At 39.4% G+C, this 22,167-nt stretch overlaps 1 protein-coding gene across 3 annotated transcripts in view; it reads right to left on the bottom strand.

Annotated features, from left to right (window-relative positions):
• Positions 1-22,167, bottom strand: part of myo3b (myosin IIIB) — a 73,733-nt gene that overhangs the window by 32,618 nt on the left and 18,948 nt on the right. For 2 of the 3 annotated variants that reach the window (XM_008399596.2, XM_008399605.2), the window contains 16 exons: positions 22,061-22,145; positions 21,859-21,975; positions 20,827-20,931; positions 20,170-20,253; positions 19,866-20,068; positions 19,693-19,791; positions 18,747-18,861; positions 18,538-18,664; positions 16,708-16,918; positions 15,780-15,927; positions 13,620-13,773; positions 13,230-13,318; positions 10,881-11,010; positions 3,130-3,209; positions 1,908-1,928; positions 661-738 (listed from right to left, as the gene is read on the bottom strand). In XM_008399596.2, the coding sequence (XP_008397818.1) occupies positions 661-738; positions 1,908-1,928; positions 3,130-3,209; positions 10,881-11,010; positions 13,230-13,318; positions 13,620-13,773; positions 15,780-15,927; positions 16,708-16,918; positions 18,538-18,664; positions 18,747-18,861; positions 19,693-19,791; positions 19,866-20,068; positions 20,170-20,253; positions 20,827-20,931; positions 21,859-21,975; positions 22,061-22,145 (1,846 nt within the window). The remainder of the gene's footprint in view (positions 1-660; positions 739-1,907; positions 1,929-3,129; positions 3,210-10,880; positions 11,011-13,229; positions 13,319-13,619; positions 13,774-15,779; positions 15,928-16,707; positions 16,919-18,537; positions 18,665-18,746; positions 18,862-19,692; positions 19,792-19,865; positions 20,069-20,169; positions 20,254-20,826; positions 20,932-21,858; positions 21,976-22,060; positions 22,146-22,167) is intronic. The other variant, XM_008399614.2, reaches the window with a different exon arrangement.

Below are 22,167 nucleotides of genomic sequence, written 5' to 3'. Positions count from 1 at the left end.
CTGGGTTATTATTTGCTACTACTAAAGGGGCGTAGGCTCTAGTTCAGTAATGCTTTTGATTTGGTTCAATGTCAGAACTCTGATCTGTTAAATACGTCATATCTGARCGCARAACTTCTAAGTTGYAGGTTGAAAAGCCASTTGGACTTCCTAACTACTATTACCAATACACACTGTTGTCATGTATTTTTCTCAATTTTGTGTGTTGAAGGACTGGAGGAAAATGTCCAAAAGCAAACAAACTAGTTTTTTCTCTCAAACTAGAACTTATCCCAGTCCTGAGTGGTACAACATAATGCAAATTTTATAAAGTACATTTTTGATGTAGAATCACAGACGATGCTAATTTATCATCTATGATTATAAGTTTGATTCATTTTATCTGGATTGCCTGAGTGCCAGAGAGGTTATAGATTCTTTCAAACTGTCTCTAGTCTTTCTTTGATCTTGCTATTGGCTGCTATTGATACCGTCGAAGTTCATCAATTGTGCATGAAGTACAATAAGACAGATTGCGGGATGGATTTTTTTTTTTTCCCCAAGATTATTAGATACCTTCTAGAATCTTAAAAACAAAAGACACATTTAAAAATGTACATGTTTAAAGAAGTTAATTTATTGTACATAAATAAATGTGTACATTTTTTTGAGAACACCTACACGAAAGTAAGATGCCACAGTCTGCCTCCTCATGTTGGTGGTTTCTTCTGGGTGACGCATCATCTCCATAGTGTCCACCTGAACACAGACATTCTCTGTTAAAACCCTGCTTTGACAAAGCAGGTCCAGCTCAACACAGGAGATCCGAATGTAATGCTGTCTGTTTGCACCCTGGTCGTCCTCGGCAGAGATAAAAGTGACATTATTGTAGCGGCTTTCCTTTCACCAAACAGGCAACTTGGGAATACACAGCTGCACTAACGGTGCCGTCGTCGATGCTACAAAAAGCTGATAAACACTTAAAGCTAACAATCTAGAGAATAATTCGGCACCGCTGAGGGGCATGGGAAAATTGCAGAGCATTCCGGGTAATAAGAGTTGCCATCACCAAGCAGACAGTCATCCAAATGACGACGGATTAACGAGGACACAGTTTAAGCTTTCCAACGGCCCTTGCATTTCATAGCTTCATCAAAATTAATGATGCAATAGATATTTTATGGCAAGTCAATGTAGCAACGTGCATATCTGAAAACTTTCTTTTATTCTTGCTCAAAGGAAGGAAGGTATGCTCCCCGTGTGTAGGAACAGAATGAGATCTTCGCACACTTTGTACTCGAGTATGATCTGCTTTCAGAGGAGCAAATGATTATCTGGGGCCCATTTCCACTATTCTAACAAGCAGCCCATCACTTTAATCTGGCAACTTTCTTTTTTTTTTTTTTTACAAGTGTCCGTTTCTGTCAACTTTTCTCCAGCTCCCATTGAGAACAAGGCAGCATGCATATTRCATCACTCCCACTGAGCTGTTATTAGGAAGTCTTTTTTTCCCCTTCAAGAATAAGTGAGTAGGTGGAAGTTGGTGGAAGTTCATCAAAGAGGAGCTGATTTTCCACGGTTATTTTTCCTAAAACGTGGTGTGTTTGTGTCTAATTTTAAGAGRGTTCTATTTTTTGTATAATCTAAGAGAGACATCACAGCAGAGTATTTGTTTACATTGATAACACAGAATTGTGGCTGTGCGGGGAAAATAGTTCAAAAGAGATGATTTACATTTTTCTCTGCCAGCCTGTGATTGAAGTTTGAAAAGCGAAGCTTCACACAATTCAAAGTTGACAGGAACGTTCAGTTGATTTTGCAGAAATATGTTTGTCCAAGAACTGCTCGCAATTTGGATCTGCTCTGCAGTTTTGGGGAAGTACGTGTTGCAGGTTTAGAAGGTTTTACTGTTGCAACTAAAGTCTTACCTTCATTAGGTATTTTGGAGACTTGCAGTGCAACACATGTTGGCAAATCACATAGAAATAGAGGGAAAAGAGAAATAGAAAGTAAAGACACTCAACAGGAAGGAGGGTTTTCACTCTAACCATCAGGTGACTTCATGTCTCTAAATGTAGGCAGGGAAGCAGTCACAACATTTTCTTGCTAGGAACGTGACCCACTAGTGTTCATAAGTCTGCCTCCACAATAAATATGTATTCATTTATTGTCAGAACAATAAATGAATACTAAACATGTTTAGTCATTCTCATTTGAGAATAAATTTGAGCTGTTTGGCAACTACCGTATGTAAAAATGCATATCATGCATACTGTTAAATATTGTTACGTTGCAATTTTCATTGAAATTTTAAATTACAATCTGGTGGATTATTCTACTGGAAAAGTTGGTGAACACTGGTTCTTTCAACAGGACAACGAGCCAAACATTTAAATAAAGTGTACAGAAATGTGTCACCAGGGGAAAATCAACCTTCTTACATCTCAGTCCTAAAGACCTTAATCGTACAGAAAACCAGTAGGTTGAGCTAAAAAACATGTTTCTGTCTGCTTTCCCCTGGTGAAACTTCATAGATTTGAAGTGAAAGATCAAGTATTGCTACTGTAATGAAATATACCTTTTCACAGCTGGGATGGTGATAAGTTGAGTATGTATATGTAAAGGAAAAATTATTTTTAAAAAATGTCATTAAAATTCCATAAGAAATAAGATGCTAACATAGCATCAGTTGTCTAAATTATGTTATATAAAAACAAAAAGAGAGAAATCACACTATAAAGTGAATGCTACGTGGGGAAAATCTGCTGATTTAAAGGAACAATTTTGGCAATTGACGGTTACAAAAACCTTATTAAAGCATAATTTATCAGCAAGTAAAAGAAACAAAATATTTGAATATGAACTGATACAACAATCTATCGAAGTTGGTTAATGAATTTCCCCAATTTGCCAAACACCTCACTGTCTGTTAACAAGAAAAGTCTGTAAATCTAATATATGACTTTCAAGCTGCAGAAACCAAATAACAGATGGCGATGCTGCCTCTCCGCAAGCGAGACAGCCAACAGGGTAGTCAATTAACATGGCTATGCTTCGCGGCGCAGCCTTTTACTGTGATTCTTATGGAGCGATGCCTGTGAGCAACAAATAAAAAGCATCATGTGTTGATTCACGCCAGTGGAATCGCACCTTGCTGCGTCCCGAGGTGAGCCGAGGGGGGAGAGATCTGGAGGCAGCGGTGACCCGAGCCCTGGACGTCGCCAGATTTCCTGTTGAAAATAAAATCGTTACAATAGTAAGCCACTTTGTTAACAGATAAAAAACACAAAGTGTATTAAAATAGGGTATGGCTTTCACAAGCTCGTTATGTGTTTAAAAAAAAMCCCGCAATGCCCATATAAAACTTTTAAACGTAATGCACATGTGAAAAACAAACAGATGATGCCATGTGAAGCTGATGCAAAACCCATAAATTAAACGTAATGACCATGTGAAACACACAATTTACATATGATGCCCATGACAAAAACATAAGCATGTGACGTCCATGTGAAGCTGATGCATCCCATAAATTACATTTAATGCACATGCGAAACTTTTTTAAGCAAAATATATCCATGTGAAAAACAAACATGTGAAGCTGATGTGAAACCCACAAATTGCATATGATGCCCATGTGAAAATCAAACTACATGTGATGACCATGTGAAGTCACATGTGAAGCTTGTGTCCCTAAAAGTAATCAGATGAGGGGAAAAAACCAGGACATTCATGAGTTTTCCAGTAAGTGTAGTAACTGTCAGTCTAGACTTGATCACTGGATATAAATGGTCTCCATGTTGGGCAGTTTAGTCATTAAAGCGCTTTAGACAAGAGTCACAAATAAGATCCAACAACAAGTCAAATCCCCAAAATGCAGAAAGGAAAAAAAGATGCCAACTCATTATGGTTATGAAAAACAGGTTAAAGTTTGAACAGTCCTGATAGCCTTAGGATGATGGGAATGCTTATTGAGAAATACTGAAAACATCAAACTGAGGAAACTACACTACAGTGTTTGTGTTCATACAGCARCCGGCTCATAAAAGACTGTTCAGAAAGAGCCTAAATCTCTGTGAATCCCATGGACTCAGGAGTGCAGCTGCATGCACAGCAGTCAAACATCCCTACACACACACACACAAGCACACACACACACAGTAGAAAGGATATGAGCATAGCATATGCAAGACAGTCTGAACATTTCAAAGTTTCTGCACAAGATGTCCAAATGTTTTCTCTGGCTATATCTTCAGAGGCTAAACTGTGATTAATAGCAGTGAAAGAAGCCTTTGAAGCAGGATTGGTGACATCAAAGTCCTAATCCATGGGTGGCAGGATTTTTATAATGAGTGGGAAGTATCTTAACACATTTCAAAGGGTTTACTCCATGAATAAACAATAGCTGCACAGATGTGCCACACACACCTTTAGAAAAATATGTCTGCAGACACAGGAGGCAGCATTACCCAGGCAGCCGTGTATGGCAAGGAGGTAAACCTTTGTAAGTTTTCTAAGATAAAGCCGAACTGACAGGCCAACAATTGTTCTAGATTTCCTACCACACGCAGACCAACTTTTTAAAATGCTAAATATGCAGCCGGCTCCTCCAATATGAAGTCTCACGTCAAGCGCCGAGGACGTCGTCTGACAGCCAGGCAGAGAAAAAAAACAAACTAAAGACTGGATCAGCGGCTGGCTTTCCTAAGAGGCCGATCAGATGAGTATTAGAAGTTTCAAATGCTGCGAGAGATCAAAATCAATTTCTKATGGATTAATTAACAGCCGTCCCTTTTCTAACTTTAGATAAAGGACGCCCTATTGGCAGTAAAGGTTCCTCAGCGAGCCAAAGCAGCGTAGTGCCTCGCGGGATAAAAATACACACAGAAATAGTAGTGCATACACTGCTGTAGTCAAAACAACCCAAAACATGATGAGAGAACACTTCAAAAGAGCCTTTTAAGCCGGTAGTGATGCTGCTTTTAGCTTCTGACAGTCGTCGGATGATTTCTATGTATTTTTCTGCACATTTATTTTCCTATTAATGTTTTTTTTTCCAGCATTTGGCAAAGACTCCGACATGTTTAAATATGCCATTTTAAATTTGTAGGATATTTGTTCTGAAAAGTAACTACAGGATTATAAATAGAGCCTAAAAATATGTGACGGGATGGAAATTCGAGCTGCTCGTTGCTCATTATGAACAAATGTTTGTGAGAGGGCCTCGTCTTTAAGGACATCAGGTTTCTACAACCTCAAGCGGCCCTTCGGCACAATCACCCCCCCGTCCCCYAAAAAGAAAAAAAAGAAGAAAAAAGTATGATCTTTAAGAACAGGGGCTGTTAAAACTGTGTCGGGTACATTACCAACACACAGGCAGGGAGGGCCCCGCTCCAATTAGCCCAGAGTAAAGCTGGATGGATTAATTGGAGTGGGTCTTGTGCAAATGAAGTGCGCTCTCTCCTCTCCCCATTAGTGCTGCTGGGCCAGATCATCTGAGCACATTTGTCATGATRAATTAGCGGCTGCGAGTGGAACGGGCTCGTGGAGTGTCACTGCGCTTTCACGCCTCTCACTTCCATGACACCATCAAGAGGAGATGAAGGGGGCTGCGCTGCGAAGAGGAAAACTGTGACAGTTGTACCTAAGCCTCGCAAACGGACACTCGCCGCTTTCTTCACTTATTCCTCGGCGGGTCGCATTAATTCATTCTTCTGGAGGATTTTGTATCCCCCCCCCTTCAGACTACATGATTAGAGCATGGGTTAATAGTCAGTATCCTCAAAGATTTGCGTCTCTCGAGACATGAAACCACGGGAACACCTGTGATGTCCRGCCCTGAAAGGAGACGCTCTCATTTAGATACAGTGAGGGAACTTGTCTAATGATGTGGATCATAATTATTCAAACAGAGAGACGGACAAGAAAGGGGAAGATTTGTTCTTTGACATTGAGAAAAAAGAAAAAAAAAATCAGCTTCATGTGTTTTTAAGTTTCTGCCAGAGACGGTTCTCACTTTTATCCGTTCTCTCAAATGATGAAAATAAATGAAAGCGAAAAGAAGTTTTGATATGAGGGATTAAAAATTWAAAAAGGAGAGCAGGTGAGGGGAATACTCTCCATCGGGTCACTTAGTGGCGAGAAACAGGTGGACAAGCATCCCTGCTGTTCGTTTCGGCTTCACGCATGTTGCTCTTGGCGCCGACTTCCAGGACAAATGAAGAGAGTGGCAGAGGGGAGTGTGGGGAGGGGRCAGAGAGAGAGAAAAAAAAGAAAACCCTTCCCTGGCATCTGTGCGTTCACTTTGAAAATTAAGCCCAGCAAGAATCCTGCAGGAGAAAAAAAAAAAAAGCTCAAGCTGGCAGTTGTATTGGGGCTCTATTGACAAGAATAGTCAATGTGCCTGGGATTAAAAAGCAATCCTGCGTTCAATATGACACCTCCCTACACGCTTTTATGAGTGTCAGTGAGCGCCTTGTACTTCTGAAGCTGTGGATCGAGCTGTCGACACGGGGGGACAATCAAAGTTGTAAGAGCGAGCAGCCTCACCGAGCTGAGTGAGCAGAGGCTTGCCGGATATCTCCAGCGCTTTTCCCGCTCTCGTTTTCAAAACAGATGATCTCAAAACTCAACTCAGCAACCAAGCAAATTAGATTAAAAGACCCATAACCCTTCCCAYCCCTCCGTAACCGCCACCGTTCATGCCTGGGGATGGYTTKGGGGGGGGGCTGCCGATTTAAATGCCAYCCAGTACTGTCAAAGCAGATCAATCATGAAAAAGCATGGTGTAATTGGCTTTTAGTGACACAACACAGTGTTGCGTTTATCAAAGCATGTTGCGCCATGTGACTTCAGAGAGTAGGCTCCTTGCTACTGATGTGCAGAGGGTCGCCGTAAATCCCGCTGCTGACTCAAAACATTTCCCAAATACCACTATTTGGAAAGAGGAATAATAAAAGTATTACTCAGTGAGAGTCTTTCTTGGTAGAGGTCTGGAGGAAGATCTGTCTGTTGGGATGAAAATAGGCCTCTGCTGGGGAGAGAACAAAGAGCCAAACGTGTCACATATGGAGCCGGGAGAAGCCTGTCAGGACGATCTCCTTTTACATGAAGGCACACAGAGGATGGAAGATGTGCACTGACAGGAAGAGGTGAAAAAAAACAAAAAAAACTAAGTTTAAATGTTTGACACAGATGTGAACCTTAAACTTTAAACCTTGAAAAGTTAGATGAGAACATTGTTGTTAAGAAAAAGCATCCAAGTGTGAGAAATTATCCAAGAAATTAAAATTATTATGCGGTTATCAAGTGTCACATCTTAAAAGCAACATTTCTTTKAATCCCAACGTTAAAAAAATACATTGGAAAGCTCAGTAAAATTTATTTAGTYAAGTATTGAAATCTAAACCATAAGCTAAATCACATGAAACGTACATTTCTGCTAAATTTCCATCATTAAAAAGTACCCTTAAAAGTTGTGGTTGTCTGAGTTTAAGACTTAAGTAGATTTTTGTAAATGCTGGCAAAAATACACAAACACACACACACTCTCTCAGATGGAGCCTCCAAAGATTTTTCTAAAGGTGGAGCCTGGATGTAAGACACACTGCATCTCTCAGATGCAACTTCTTCCCTTGACAGGCGAAGGGAGAAGTTAAATCTGACTGTGCATGTAAATTTCACCTCAGTTTAAGGAATTTAATCACACACAGGAAGGTTTCCTAAATTCCTAAATTATGACTCAGAAAGGCAACAAATAACATTGGAGGAGCTCAAACGAATTAATTTCAGAGACAGGACACATCTAATCAGTTATTGGGCTGTAAAATGCTAAACTGTTCAAACAGATGCTTCTCATGTCAGATATATTTAGATTTGCCAGATTATTTAAACAAGTCCTCTGTCAGTAAACAGACTGTTGGCCAACTCTGTCTTCTCTTAAGACGTTATAGTGTTGAAATAGGAAAAATACAAGACATATWACTGAGCAGTAAAAGTTACATYGGTTTGTTACACTGATAACACTTTGAGAATAACAGCATGGCTAACTAGATAACTAGCGAGARGTTACTCAAATTGTATCCTTCTGGGATTTCAAAAACTATCTGCTGGACAATATACTTGATTTAAAATGTTGGGAATTTCTAACATAAGGTAGGAATATAAAAAATGTAGAAAAATAACCAGACACTGCTGTTACATTTAGGTATGCTAACTGTGCTAGCGGTGCTAATCGCTTACAATAGTTGTTCCAAACTGGTTTTGCAGTYRTTTAAAGTCACCTATGTACATGACTTTGCTTCACAGATAACCTTCTGTTTTGCTTTGTTGAATTGCTTAGTGTCACTTTTCAAAATCACAAGCAACAATGCCGTACGCACACTAAGCTAGCTATTAGGTTYGCTATTTCATCGTCTGCAGTTTTCAGAAAGTGTTTCCAACACGATTAAACCCAAACGCCTAACTGGGCGTCATAGTAGTGTGAAAAAAAACGTGGTGCACTACTAGTATGTCTCCTGTTTGTTGCATTTTTGTGACATTTTTCTGTCCCCCAGTTAATGGACTGTGTTGGTTGATGCGGTGCATCACCCTAACCATACCATTATCCTATGAACCTACCACTGTAGGATGTCCAGGAAGTGTGTATTACAGGTCAGTTGTATGGGCCACTTTTACAACGGAAATAGAGAACAATGTTGCACTGAACTGCACCAACTCCTAAATTATCTGAAGTAAACACAGGGGATGCTGCTGTTTAGGATTACAAACGCGCTGTAATTTCTGTAAAGTCTCYACCTGCACTACTCCACAAAATATTCACCATTCATAAATTGTGGGGAGGCGCAGTCCTCTTTTACGAGGACAAAAAGAGCGCATCAGTAGTAATAATAAATGCAGTCACACTTCATATCACAACACTTTATGTGCTGGAACAAAGGACTGGCAGTGTTGAGGTGCAGTGTGTACAATCAGCAGGCCCAGGCAGCCCTGAGGCAACACACACACTCTCTGACACACACACACACACACACACGCACGCACACACACACACACACACACGCACAGAACCACTGAAGGCTGCCCAGGCCCTGGTAGGCCTGACTTAGCTGCGCCAATTCAAACACTCTGATCCCCCTCCCTCAGTCTGGGAAAGACCCTGGCTCTCAGGAATGTGTCCATGCAAATACATCCCATTTCCTCTGACAAAACACCACCACATGTCCAGGCCTCAAGGACCCGCTTTCTCGGGGGGCTCAAGTGGCCTCGCTATTCACAGCCTGGGAGATTTTTACTTTCTGGGGCTTTCCTGCCTCCCTGCTGCTCACCRAGCACAAACATTATGACTATCAAATTTTCAAAGTGGGCATGTAAAAGAGACCGAGAAAAACATGCATGTGTAAGGATTGAGAAAATACAAAGTAAGGGAATATGAGCTGGGACAMATTYGTCCTTCAGGTACATGTTTGTGTTCTTGGACTTYCTTGGACAGATATTTCAACCTCAGTTGGAGAGGCTGCASGTCTACGAGGGTGTCCCCTAGTGGTGATACTGTGAGGAGCCCCAGAGACTCAAACCACCCTGGTGTAAAAATCAGATTTCCATCAGATCCTCTCAGATAATGGTAATTTCACAGATAACAGTGAATCTATAAYGTGGAGGAGAGATGCAAATTAAATCCCTCCAAAAATTCTACCCTGAAGAACAGATTTCTAATTTTCTTATGCTGTGCTGTATCTCACTTTGAACAGAGCTCTGTCTTTTCCAGACTGATAAGACAGACCAGCTTTTATCTTCAGAGATGATCTGTACTTTCAAAAACTGCAGCAGGGCGACCAGACCTCCWGCTCTTAACAAACAGTCTAACTGCTCACACAGGGCTTTGTTTAAGCCTTTTAGCAAGTTTAAAAATGCACATAAACAATTTATTTCTCCAATAAATCAGCACATTAACGTGATTCTTTCCTCTGAATGGCAGAGCAGACAAAACCACAGAGCAATAAGAGAATAAAGAAGAAGCTTTTAGATGTAAGAGACTCCTACAGTAAACATTACAGCACATCTCAGCTTCTATTCAGTGCTGCTGTTTACTGAAAAGATGTGTTCAATGCATTTGTTTTTATGGTGTGCACTTCTCTGAAGCTGTTAACTGCAGGARGAAATAGCTGAAGGCTCCCTTGTGCACAAGCTGCAATAGAAGTTTATAGACGTCACAAATTTCCACAGCTTGGGAGCCTTTTGTGAATCGAAGCYCCTTCTTAATGCAACTGGGAGCGAAAGCAGGCCTTTACAGCCCCCACCCTCCCTAAAATAGGATGTGGATCACATAATGTGGCTTAGCTGAAATAAAGGAGAGGGGATCTGATAATTTAAGGCATCTATTAGCATTTCAGCTAAGTCAAGTGACCAGGAGGCCTCGGCGCYGGCTAATGACGAGCACGTTACTCTACCTTCATTTAAAAAACAGAAAAGAGGTGGGACGAGTTGCTTTTGTGTTCCCTAAATACTGTTTCCTCATCCCCCGGGTATTTAGAAACCTTATCATAAAATATCCCTCCGCACCCACAATTTGCAGATAGCATTCAGCAGTGGRAAACCAAGAGGGAAAGCTTAGTGAAAATAAAAACAGAGCGCCGCGCAGAGAGCTGAGCCTCTCCAGAGATAATGGAGAGTGCAGATTTATCCGAGAACGGCGCGCAGAGGCTTGAAGTGGAGGAGGACCAGTGGATGGCTGGAAGCCGCGTCTTTAAGAAACCCACTTACCTGAACGTTTATAGAAGCAGCACTTATACAGCATCACCGTCACACAAACTGCCTGTCCCAAAAGTTTCCGTTTCCATTGTGATGATGAGAACAATGTCACCTGAAATTTGCTAAATTGGCATAATTTTCCTTTGTCGTACCTGTTTTAGTCAGAGGGCTGGAAAACAGCTGCTGAAGGAGTTTGTTCTCCGATGTTCTCAACACCAAAACGATGTCTGCAGGAAGAGTGTCCCGGTTCTTTTCCAGAAATCCATTTACGTTGTACATCACCTGTCGAGCAGAACGCAAGAAATACAAACAAAAATCTTAAATATTAGGGAACGAAGCAATTTTCTTATAGCAATGCACTCTGTTTTGTGTCAAAATTAGCAACAAGAAGTTATCCAATATATACGAAATACTACTATAGTTTAATAGCATAAACATGTAACATTTCTTAAAYAAAACGTAGGGAATGTTCATATAAAGGTACAGCAAAATCATATAAAACAATTTTAAGTTTAAAATTKAGTTTTTACAGCCTGTACCTCGTTGAAACTAATGGTTTACTTTCCTGGAAGTTGGGTGCTTTCAAGATCTCTTTAAGGAACTTAATGGTTATCTTTCCCAAAACYTTCCCAGAACAGACTGGGCACTTTCCTGAACTTACATGTTGGCGATTACTTTCCTGAACTTAACGAGTGCTTTTCAGAACTTGATGTGTGATTTAGTCCATAACTATGAAAGTTTCAGGAAAGAACCCAATAAGTTCCTGGAAGTTAACGTAACAATTCCAGGAAACWATTGGCTGTATTACGTGGTACTAGTTAAAAATCGTACATATATGWTTTATTCTTAAACTTTGTGTTTTATGTAATTTTGATGTTACAAGAAGGGGTTTTATATTTTTTAGATAAAAAAAGCTTCTTGTCAACTTTTACTGCAGCTSTAGTCACTTTTAAGTCAGTTGTTTGGCCAATATCTCCACTGAGCCTCATAGCAGTATTTACTTAATGAACAAGCAATCAASAAGATGCAGTCGAGTGAGAAAAACAATAAGACCATATTTCACATCAAAGTGAGATTTGTGCCATGTAGAGGCTGGTTTAGTCCAAGCTAAACATATGATGATCTGTGTTCATGAAAGCATTCATAAAAAGCATTTATTGAGCTAATATAAGGCCTGTGACGTAATCAGACAATAAAGCCTCTCGCCAGGCTGGCTGACAGAGTCTGGTTACAGCCTACAAGTATAAAGCTCAGGCCTATTTCACAGTAACTATGGAGTTTTTTTGTTTGATTGTTTACACAATAATTACAAATGTGCTTAAATCCAGATTGCAATCAATCAATCAACTTTACTTCTGTAGCATATTTAAAAAACCACTAGGGTAGCCAAAGTGCTGCACATTAAAAACATACTAACACCTCATCTAATTCTCATGAGCCCAGAATTATCCGAGTGCATCACTTCAAATCTTTGCTGTAAAAAAAATGCAGGTTGAGACTAAGTGAGAGTCTCGGTGTGTGTGTATGTATTATTAAATTTATGTTTCAAAATCTAGCAAACAAACATGTGATACCTTTCCAGCATAATGCTGTATTCCGAAGCAAAGGTCCATGCATTTAGGAATCCAAAAATATTTGCAACGCAGGTTGTCTTCAAATTTATCTGTGAGCAAGACATAAAAAGAGAATAAAACGGGGTGTTAAAAGGCTTTRCATGCATAATGAGCTGCAGCTACAGTGCTGTGAAAAAGTATTTTCCTCCCTACAGGTTTCATCTGTCTGCTTTTTTGTCACACTTCAGTGTTTCAGATCATCAAACAAATTTTATTGTCAGAYGAAGATAAGCCAAATAAATTCAAAAAGCTTTCATAACGAACTAAAAGCTATCCAAACCAACCTGACCCTGTGTGAAAAACTAATGCTGCACCTCTGTGGATGGGGCCACAGGTTAWTCACCGTCTTACCCACAAGGGTCTGATCGGTGGCCTGGGGGAAGCGACTCTCCTCATCCAGTAAGGATAAAAGCCCCATTGGCTTCTGCAGGAACATGTCCAGAATGGGCCTGTTGTCCTCGTACTCCACCAGGCTGGCATCCACTCCCTCGCTCTGGTATTCCATCTAATTAGGACCAGAAAATATAGAATAAACNGTCTGGTTACAGCCTACAAGTATAAAGCTCAGGCCTATTTCACAGTAACTATGGAGTTTTTTTGTTTGATTGTTTACACAATAATTACAAATGTGCTTAAATCCAGATTGCAATCAATCAATCAACTTTACTTCTGTAGCATATTTAAAAAACCACTAGGGTAGCCAAAGTGCTGCACATTAAAAACATACTAACACCTCATCTAATTCTCATGAGCCCAGAATTATCCGAGTGCATCACTTCAAATCTTTGCTGTAAAAAAAATGCAGGTTGAGACTAAGTGAGAGTCTCGGTGTGTGTGTATGTATTATTAAATTTATGTTTCAAAATCTAGCAAACAAACATGTGATACCTTTCCAGCATAATGCTGTATTCCGAAGCAAAGGTCCATGCATTTAGGAATCCAAAAATATTTGCAACGCAGGTTGTCTTCAAATTTATCTGTGAGCAAGACATAAAAAGAGAATAAAACGGGGTGTTAAAAGGCTTTRCATGCATAATGAGCTGCAGCTACAGTGCTGTGAAAAAGTATTTTCCTCCCTACAGGTTTCATCTGTCTGCTTTTTTGTCACACTTCAGTGTTTCAGATCATCAAACAAATTTTATTGTCAGAYGAAGATAAGCCAAATAAATTCAAAAAGCTTTCATAACGAACTAAAAGCTATCCAAACCAACCTGACCCTGTGTGAAAAACTAATGCTGCACCTCTGTGGATGGGGCCACAGGTTAWTCACCGTCTTACCCACAAGGGTCTGATCGGTGGCCTGGGGGAAGCGACTCTCCTCATCCAGTAAGGATAAAAGCCCCATTGGCTTCTGCAGGAACATGTCCAGAATGGGCCTGTTGTCCTCGTACTCCACCAGGCTGGCATCCACTCCCTCGCTCTGGTATTCCATCTAATTAGGACCAGAAAATATAGAATAAACCAGTTAATGGTTTTTCTAAATGACCCAATTAGACAATCTGGGGTAAATATGATTTGTGGCTGTGCGTATGTGCAAAGGGGGGTGGGGGGGGCCAGAAAAGAGCTCATAATCAACTAAACCAAAGAGCTGCAGCTGGCTGTGTGATGAAGTTTACAGCATAATAGAATGAATGCATAATACAGAAGCGCTCCAAACTAACAAATAGAGCCACTTACTTATTCATAATTTATTTCAATGTGCAAATAACCCACAGTGATATCTTATTATGGCATCTATTTAACTTCAGATCAAAAAGTTCCTTTAAATATATATTTTACTAATAAAGTAGAACCAATGGATCTAAACCCTCCTCATGTTTAAGTCATCATCTTGGAATAATCAGTTTGAGCACAGCAGCACTGAAGACATGCACACCAAATAAAGATCCCTCTTGTACAGAACATTAGCCCCACAACTCAGTAGAAACTTTTTCACAAGCTTAAGACCTAATTTTCAATGATCACAGCATCATTTAAAGCAGAATATGCAGCTTTTGATGTAAACKTATTCACACCCTGTCCACTTTTTCACATTTTCTTACGTCAAAACCACAAACTTCAGTGCAAATTTGTGGGATTTTATGTGGCAGACACACCCAAATCTGTGCATAATTGTGAAATGGAACAAAATAACAGCATCATGAAAACMAAGAARCACAGCAGACAGGTCTRAGATGAAGTTSTAAAGACATTTARAGRAAGAGTACAGYTCMACTGMAAAGCCTACTAAGACATGGCCGTCTACCTAAAATTACAAAGCKGAGMAAAGAGAGAATTAATCTGAGAAGCAGCAMAGAGGCCAAACTGCAGGTGTGGAGGAGCTGCAGAAAGCCACGGTTCAGGCGGAATACTMGTTATTCTGTCAACAGAATAACTAATGCATTCCACTAATCTAGACTATAGTGGAAAAAAATGAACAAGTGACGCCAGCATCTCCCAAACATGAAAAACKGTGGCAGCAGCATCAWACTGTGGGGATTTCTTCTGTCAGATGAAACAGAGAAGTTGGTCAGAGTGGATGGGAAGTCCTGGAAAGAAAACCTGTAAGACGAGTTTCATCTTCCAGGGCAACAAACCATAAACATCCAAGTAAAGATACAATATACTGTATTTTCCGCACTATTAGCTACCTTACTATTAGCCGCATCAACAAAGATTTTTTATTTTATTTGAAACTTACATAAGCCGCAACGGGCTACAACCCGCTCTCGGTTTTCCACAAGAGTTTTCACGCCGAGCTTACGTGCAGCGGCTCTATTTCCCTCCTGTACTGCCAGATCGACAGCCCTCAACTTAAAAGCTGCATCATTTGAACTTCTTCGTGTGGTTTCCATGATGAGGGGGTATGATTTTGAAAACATTTCTCCGTAGTGCCTGCTGCTGGCATGTGCTTGTTCTAAAATGAAAATCAGCACTTTCTTCTTTGATTTCCAATTTTGACTTCCAATTACTCACTTCCTGCTAAAGAGCCCCCTAGTGGTTGAAGAAAAATCCACAGAAAAGCCGAGCAGAGGACAAGAGACTGGAAGCAGTGAGTTATATCCTGTTGCTTGTGCTTTAGTTCAGTGTTTGTTAATAAGCAAAACAACAACTTTCACTTTACCTTGGAGAAACAGCTGTTAATGTTAACTTAAAGGCGTTGTATTAAAAGGCTTCTTGATTAACGTCTATTCATTTCCATCAAGCAAAACAAAAGCTTGACACACTTCAAAGTAAACAGCTTCATTAAGTCAATTAAGAGTAATTTTGTAGAGCACAAGTGTATGCTAACAAATAAGCGACATGTCATGTTGAGAACAAACAAATAAGTACAAGTTATTTTCAAAACAGCATTTTGTTTAAATGGCTCTTCACTCACAACACATTAGGAGAGAATCTGGAGCTAAAATGCGTTTGCAAAGTGTATTGACATGACGGTTTTCTGCAGGAAAAACTCACCTGCTCAAGGGCRAATATGTGCTGGTTGAAATAAAACTGGATCTGCTCATTTGCGATGTTGATGCACAATTGTTCAAACGAGTTCTTCTTGAAGTTTTCGAATCCAAAGATGTCCAGGATTCCCACATTCATGCAGCTCTCTGCGGCACTTCAAAGGAGAAAAGGGGGACAAACAAAGTTATTCTTCTGTGTTGGAGGAAGCTGCAAATCCCCCAGCAGCCGTAATAATTGATAAAACTTTAATGATAATCCAAGTTCAACCCATATACAGTCGGATCTGGAGGAAATCACAAACATCGGGTATTATAAAAGCTCTGTGACTGGTTTTGTTTCAGTCTCACACCTCAGAGCGTTTTCAGAGTCTGCACAAACAAACCTATTTTACAGCACAGTCAAACATGTTAACGGAGTTAACATGTTTTTGAACAATATTTTACATTATATTCATGCTCCTGCTTCTTAATCAGTCATTCCCCACATGAAGTAAAGGTCACCTTAAAAGCCTGCTCTGCCCAGCTATTAAAGGCAATAAGGAATCAGAAAAGATGAGCTGAATTTAGACAGGAACTCTGGCTTCTCCTCATTTCTGCGAGACGACTCTTTGACACTCAATGCTCATATTTATAAAGGAATTCTTTTGGATCAATGAAGAGCCTCTTTGGAGTCTCTCTGAAGTCTTTTTAATCATCTGAACATTATTTTCTCCGCACGCAACTCTGTATCAAAAATTTATTAAAACTTCTATTTTTTTTTTGCTCTTCTTTTGCTTGTCTTGTGCGTGCCCATTGATATTCTCCTCTGCATCTTTGCATCCTCCCCTGCAGACGTCCGCAGAGGTCATCGGGGCTTTGCAGAGGTTCTGCGCAGGCGTCCGAGACGATCAACAAAGGYGGCGTTGACATCTTCACAGATCTACAYGCACTCTCACCAGATCTTCATGTCAGGCTGCAGCAGCGAGTTGATGCGGTTGACGATCCAGCTGAACAGGCGTCCGTACAAGGCCTTGGACATGGCGTCTCGGACGTCGGCGGCTTTGTCCACGGTGTTGGTGCGGATGATGGTCTCGCCTCTCGTGACCACGCACTGAGAGGTCAGCGCTTCCTGGAGCTCTTCGGAGCCGATGCTGAGCAGAGACGCAGCTGAAAACGAAAGTAATTTGAACAATMATTTTCATCTAAATCTAAAATTTGTCTTTTAAATAAAGCACATAATGCCATTCAGAAAGGCGAGGTTTTGCTTCAGGAGGATCATCATAAACAGAAAGTCTTTTATATTTCACCTACATTTACATTCTGCTTCGGTAAAAAATGTTTCAGACGTGATCAATAGTGGGGAAAAGGCACTGGTAAATATAAAAGAGGCTACAATCAATTCATGCATGTAATGAAATTTGTATATTCACCCAAGCGTGTAAATAATTTTCAATACAGGCTGAGAGGCTCCGTCTGTGGGAAGTGTGTGCTGTACAGTAGTTGGTTCTAGAGTAATGAATCCAAATGTGGGAAGCCATTTGTGCACTGCCTATCCGCCTATAAACACACTATGATAATAGTTTTTATAAAACTCTTCTATTGACTTTGATTTCTCCAGGAAGGTTGAGAAGATCTGCAATGGGCTCGTTTGTAAAAAGTCCTCTTTTGTTCAGATAAGTCTGTGTCAAATGAGTTTTTACTAAAACATTGTTACACACACGCATATTTTAAAATGGCCAAGTGCCGGGAATCGAACTGCAGACAACTGCAGCCTCTATGCTGCACCAGCCCTACCACTGAGCTACAGTATGTGRCGTCTCTCAGATACAGTAAGTCGTTCTTATAGGTGACGGAAAGTCAATTATACACTTCAACCCTCGGTTTACATTGTTTAGTCTTCTTTTGTTAGAAGCCCATCTAAACGGGTCTAAAGCTTTGTGGTCATGCCTGCCTCTTTAAGCTCTGCACAGTATACTGTATAGTACACATGTAATAATATAAATTATGTAACATATCATATTATCATAATCTAATCTGATATTATATATGATGAAGTAAAAGCACTAATAAATACTCTAGTAATTTGTAAGGTTTTTGCTAAATTGTTGTTTTTTGGTTTAATTTTTCTGTTTCAGAGGGATGTTTTTTTGTACTTCTGCTSTAAATTTGTCCTGAAGGAAAAATATGTTTTGTGAGTTATTTTGTTTATATAGAAAGAGAAGAGATACACCAGACTAAACAGCTCTTCTGTCTTCTACAGAATATGGAAAATCAATATAGCGAGAGATATTTTTTGTTGTCATCTCTTCATTAGGTCGGAAAGCTGCTTGTTTTATGTCCTACAAGCGGAACGTTTAGATCAAGAAACACTTTTTTTCCGTTATTCTTAAATTACTTTGTATTAAAGCCCAAAAGAGAGGTGTCATAAAATCATTTAAACACATTTTCTTTGGTAATAAAACTTTATCCATTTTTTACAGTAATCAGTTAARACTTATCAGTTTTGMAAATTTTATGTAGAAGGAGCAAAGACATAAATAATCACAATAGTAGCATCCATAATTTTGAGGTATATGTTTGTGAAAYGTTTCAACTTTTGCTCTGTTTTCTACAATATGGTTGATTTTTTTAATTTTTTTGCTTTTTGTGGTGCGCGTTGCTCCAATGTGCCGTAACACATTTTAGAAATAAAGTGCCTGACTAAGCAATCATTTATCTAAACAAATGGTTTCGTTGGAAACAGGCGCTCGCCGTTACAGACAGAGAGCCGAGCTGCTGCRTCTCACCGTTCTCTAAGGCCTCTGAGTTTGGCACGTCACTCTTATCTGTGTGGTGATGAGACGTGATGGCAGTAAACTCAATATTGCCYGTGTTCAGAATGCCTGACAGAATCCTGTAAACAGAGTTCACCTCCTGTGAAAAGAAAAAGCATAAAAGAGAGCCCAGTTATCGTGGCACTTAAAGAAAATACAAGTATTTAAGTTGTGCAAAGTACTTCTTCTGTGAAGCCGATGTTTCTGAAACACTCCTGAATGGCGTCAAACTGCTCCTTGTACTGTTTCCTCGAGACAATGTCCTGCATCACTTTGCTCTGTTGACTGTCAATGTACCTGCAGAGAGAGAGAGAGATTACGAGAGGAGATGTCAAGTTTCAAAACCAGGAAACTTACGCATGTCAGCGTTTGATRATGTTGTCAAAAAGAGAAACAACACAATGCAAAAATAAAAACAAATCTAAGAACAGGTTACAGGTTTCTTCTCTTTTTGTTTTTTTTTTCTCTCAAAATTTTGTTAAGTAATGTAAAAAAATAATAATAATTACATCAGRCACAGATAACATGAGTAAATACAAGAAATGTATAGTCACAACTTTTGTTGCAATGTCCATGTATGGAATATTGCAAATCAGTATTACACCAAATATTTCATCTTCAGTGCCAAACATGTACATTTTATATGTTTGTATTTTATTAGCTGGACTTTCACCACCCGCAATGCTAACACTTCATGTACATTTTTTATAGTGGAAGTGATAAAAACAAAACTAAAAGAAAGAAAAGAGTAAAAAATGTGTATTGTGACTGATGCATTTTCCTAATATTATGCAGCCTCCATCAGTATTTAAATGGTACATTTAATGAGGAAAATAGTTAACAACTCAACTTGGCCCAAGTTGAGTAACAGGCCGATTCTTAAGTTATAAATATAAGTTTAYCATCATACTTTTTGTCAGATATTAAAATGTGCTTTATGATCTAAAACATTTTGGTGTGACAAAAGAGAAAAAAACAGAAAAATCTCAAAGGGGGTGAGCACCTAATGTTTTACAGCATTTTATTTTAAAGCCAGGTTTGGGAAAAGGTTCACACACTTGTGATTTTATTTCTAAGAAACATGTCAGAGCCAGGCATAAATTCAGCACATAAAATCGCAGCACAGACCTGGGAGGTGTCTTGTCTGGCAGCCTGTAAGTCTTCAGCTTGGACTGGTGGTAAAGCCCGGCRTACATGTAGTAAAATATATGAAAGTTCTTCTCCCCGCTGAATAAAGAACAAACATTTGTTAGAAGCGCAACACAAATTTAAATATGCAGCAAGTTAAAGGTTTCACTCACGCTGCTTGCTTGATAACCCGCGATTTCTCCAGCAGATATTCAGAGATCTTTGCCCCGATGACGGCTCCGGTCGGTGTGAACTTCATCTCCAGGTATTTACCAAACCGGCTGGAGTTATCGTTGATGGCTGTGCAGGCGTTTCCGAAGGCTTCGACCAGAGGGTTGACCTGCAGGATCTTCTCCCGCAGAGTCCGGTTGTTTGCCTGAGAGAAACATCGAGTGCATTCTCAGTTTTGCATGAGGGAATAACAGATTGCTTGGCAAACACTGTCCAGTGAGAAATATYGATAATGTGAGAAAATACCTTTCCTAAGAAGGTAAGATGTTGAACAATCAAATGAGCACTTTCTGTCTTCCCTGATCCACTTTCACCACTAATGATGATGCACTAAAAGAACAGCAAAAACAAATTGTCAACCAATACACAACTTGGAMATTTTTTCATGGTTTAACRRGTAACTATCAAGACCACATTCCACAYCGTCAACGTGGGCCAGCTGCTTTYAAGATATGTTGTAGAAAATCTGCAAAGTTTAAACTTTACAAGAGGAAAAAAGGGAGGGAAAAATAAAGTACACAACAGGGAGGATAAAAGTTTGGTTGGAAAAGAGAAAGCAGCTTTTTGTTATTATGCAGAGAGACATATTTAGCTSAAAATCCAAATGAACTGCATAAAATGTAACTATTTATTTGCATTTCATGCTGCAGGCTTGTCTAAAACCTAGGGAGGGAGCTGAAGCTTTGAGCTGTTTCTGTACGAAGGACAGCAGTGGGGTAACTTTCCTGCATCTTTGATTGATATTCTGTCCCTACAGACTGAAATGGCCTCATAGCTCAGTGTATGTTTGTTTTAAGATAGCACACTGAAAAAAGTCTGAATAGTCTGAATTGATCATTTCAGTCCAACAGGATGAACTTAAACTTTTATATCAATATGTAATACTGTATTCCTCCAGAGGACCTGGTCTTTGCAGAAAGTCACCATTCCTTGGTACGCTGCATCTGCTGTGGCAAAGATGTGTGGAGGGTTGTCACCTCTCTTTACGCCATGATACAGCTTAGAAAACTAAGGAAGAAAAAAGAAAGAGTTTATATGAAGGTGCACATCGTATACATACAATTTTCAAAAAAGTCTGCAATTTTGTGGTTTTCATCCCAGTTTGGGCCAGATATGACAGATCAACTTCCCTGATAGCAGGGCAGATTGCAGAAAATGGTTTAAAATTACTTGTCAAATTGTGTTTCCATCGTCTCMATAGCACAATATTTTTAAGATCRTTAAAGTGCTGATCCTGATTTATTTATCTGTATCTATTTTTTGCGAGAGCAGCTCACTTCAACTTTGTTATGTGCAATAAGAGTTYAAGGCTCGAAACAAAACAAAAACAATGTCTGCTCTTAATGAATGGTATTTAAAAACTGCATATATGTGATGCTTTTTAGTCAAAATATTGAACTTTTTCTGTATTCTAATGACAAAARCATTCAAATATATGAACATGGGCAGCTCAGACATTATATAAAATAAACTTTATCAGTGCAAAGACAATAGGAGAGTATAAAACAGATTTTAAGTTGTAAATGTTAGGTCAGATTATAATCAGTATGCTAATTGGTGAATCACATMTTTATACATTTAGACAAAACATAATACATTAATAATAACTTGTCTRTGTTGAAGCTGTGAAACTTCAAATGGGTAAGTGGGGAACTATGAACATGAATCAATAATTTAAACCTTTCTGAACTAAATTAAGAACCAGTGTTTGTTAAGAATGAACTGGAATATCACTATAAACGTCTGACCAGAGAGAGACGCCTCCTTTTCTAGTCTTGAGAAGTCAGGAACAAAACATCCAAAACTCTAACTTCACAAAATGGTGAAAATGTGAAATAATCAGCTCATAGTATTKTTTTTTTTTTTTTTTTTTTTTTTWTCTCTTCGATTTGAACATTTATCTCTGGGAAAATGTGAAAAAGTTTCTCCACCAACCTGAGGAGAATAGATGCTGAGGTTCTGAAAAGGATTGAGAGCGATGAGGATGTCGCCAACGTAAGTGTAGACCTGAAGCTCATCGTACCGCTTCTGGAGATGACTGATTATTATCTCCTTTAGAAAGAAAAAAAGAATAGTCAAGCAGTATTAGAAATGAAAATGATCAGAAATGATTAATCCCAGTTTAATGCAACTTTACCTCGTCTAGAAACTCCAGGTTTACCAGATCGTCATCAGGGCAGCTTTCAATTATCAGGGTTTTACGAGTATTAATCCGCTTGTGCCTGTTTGAAATAAAGGACACAA

The sequence above is a fragment of the Poecilia reticulata genome, linkage group LG2, assembly GCF_000633615.1.
Source record: "Poecilia reticulata strain Guanapo linkage group LG2, Guppy_female_1.0+MT, whole genome shotgun sequence".
In the NCBI taxonomy this organism is placed as follows: domain Eukaryota; kingdom Metazoa; phylum Chordata; class Actinopteri; order Cyprinodontiformes; family Poeciliidae; genus Poecilia; species Poecilia reticulata.
This window is presented reverse-complemented; position numbering and strand designations above follow the sequence as displayed.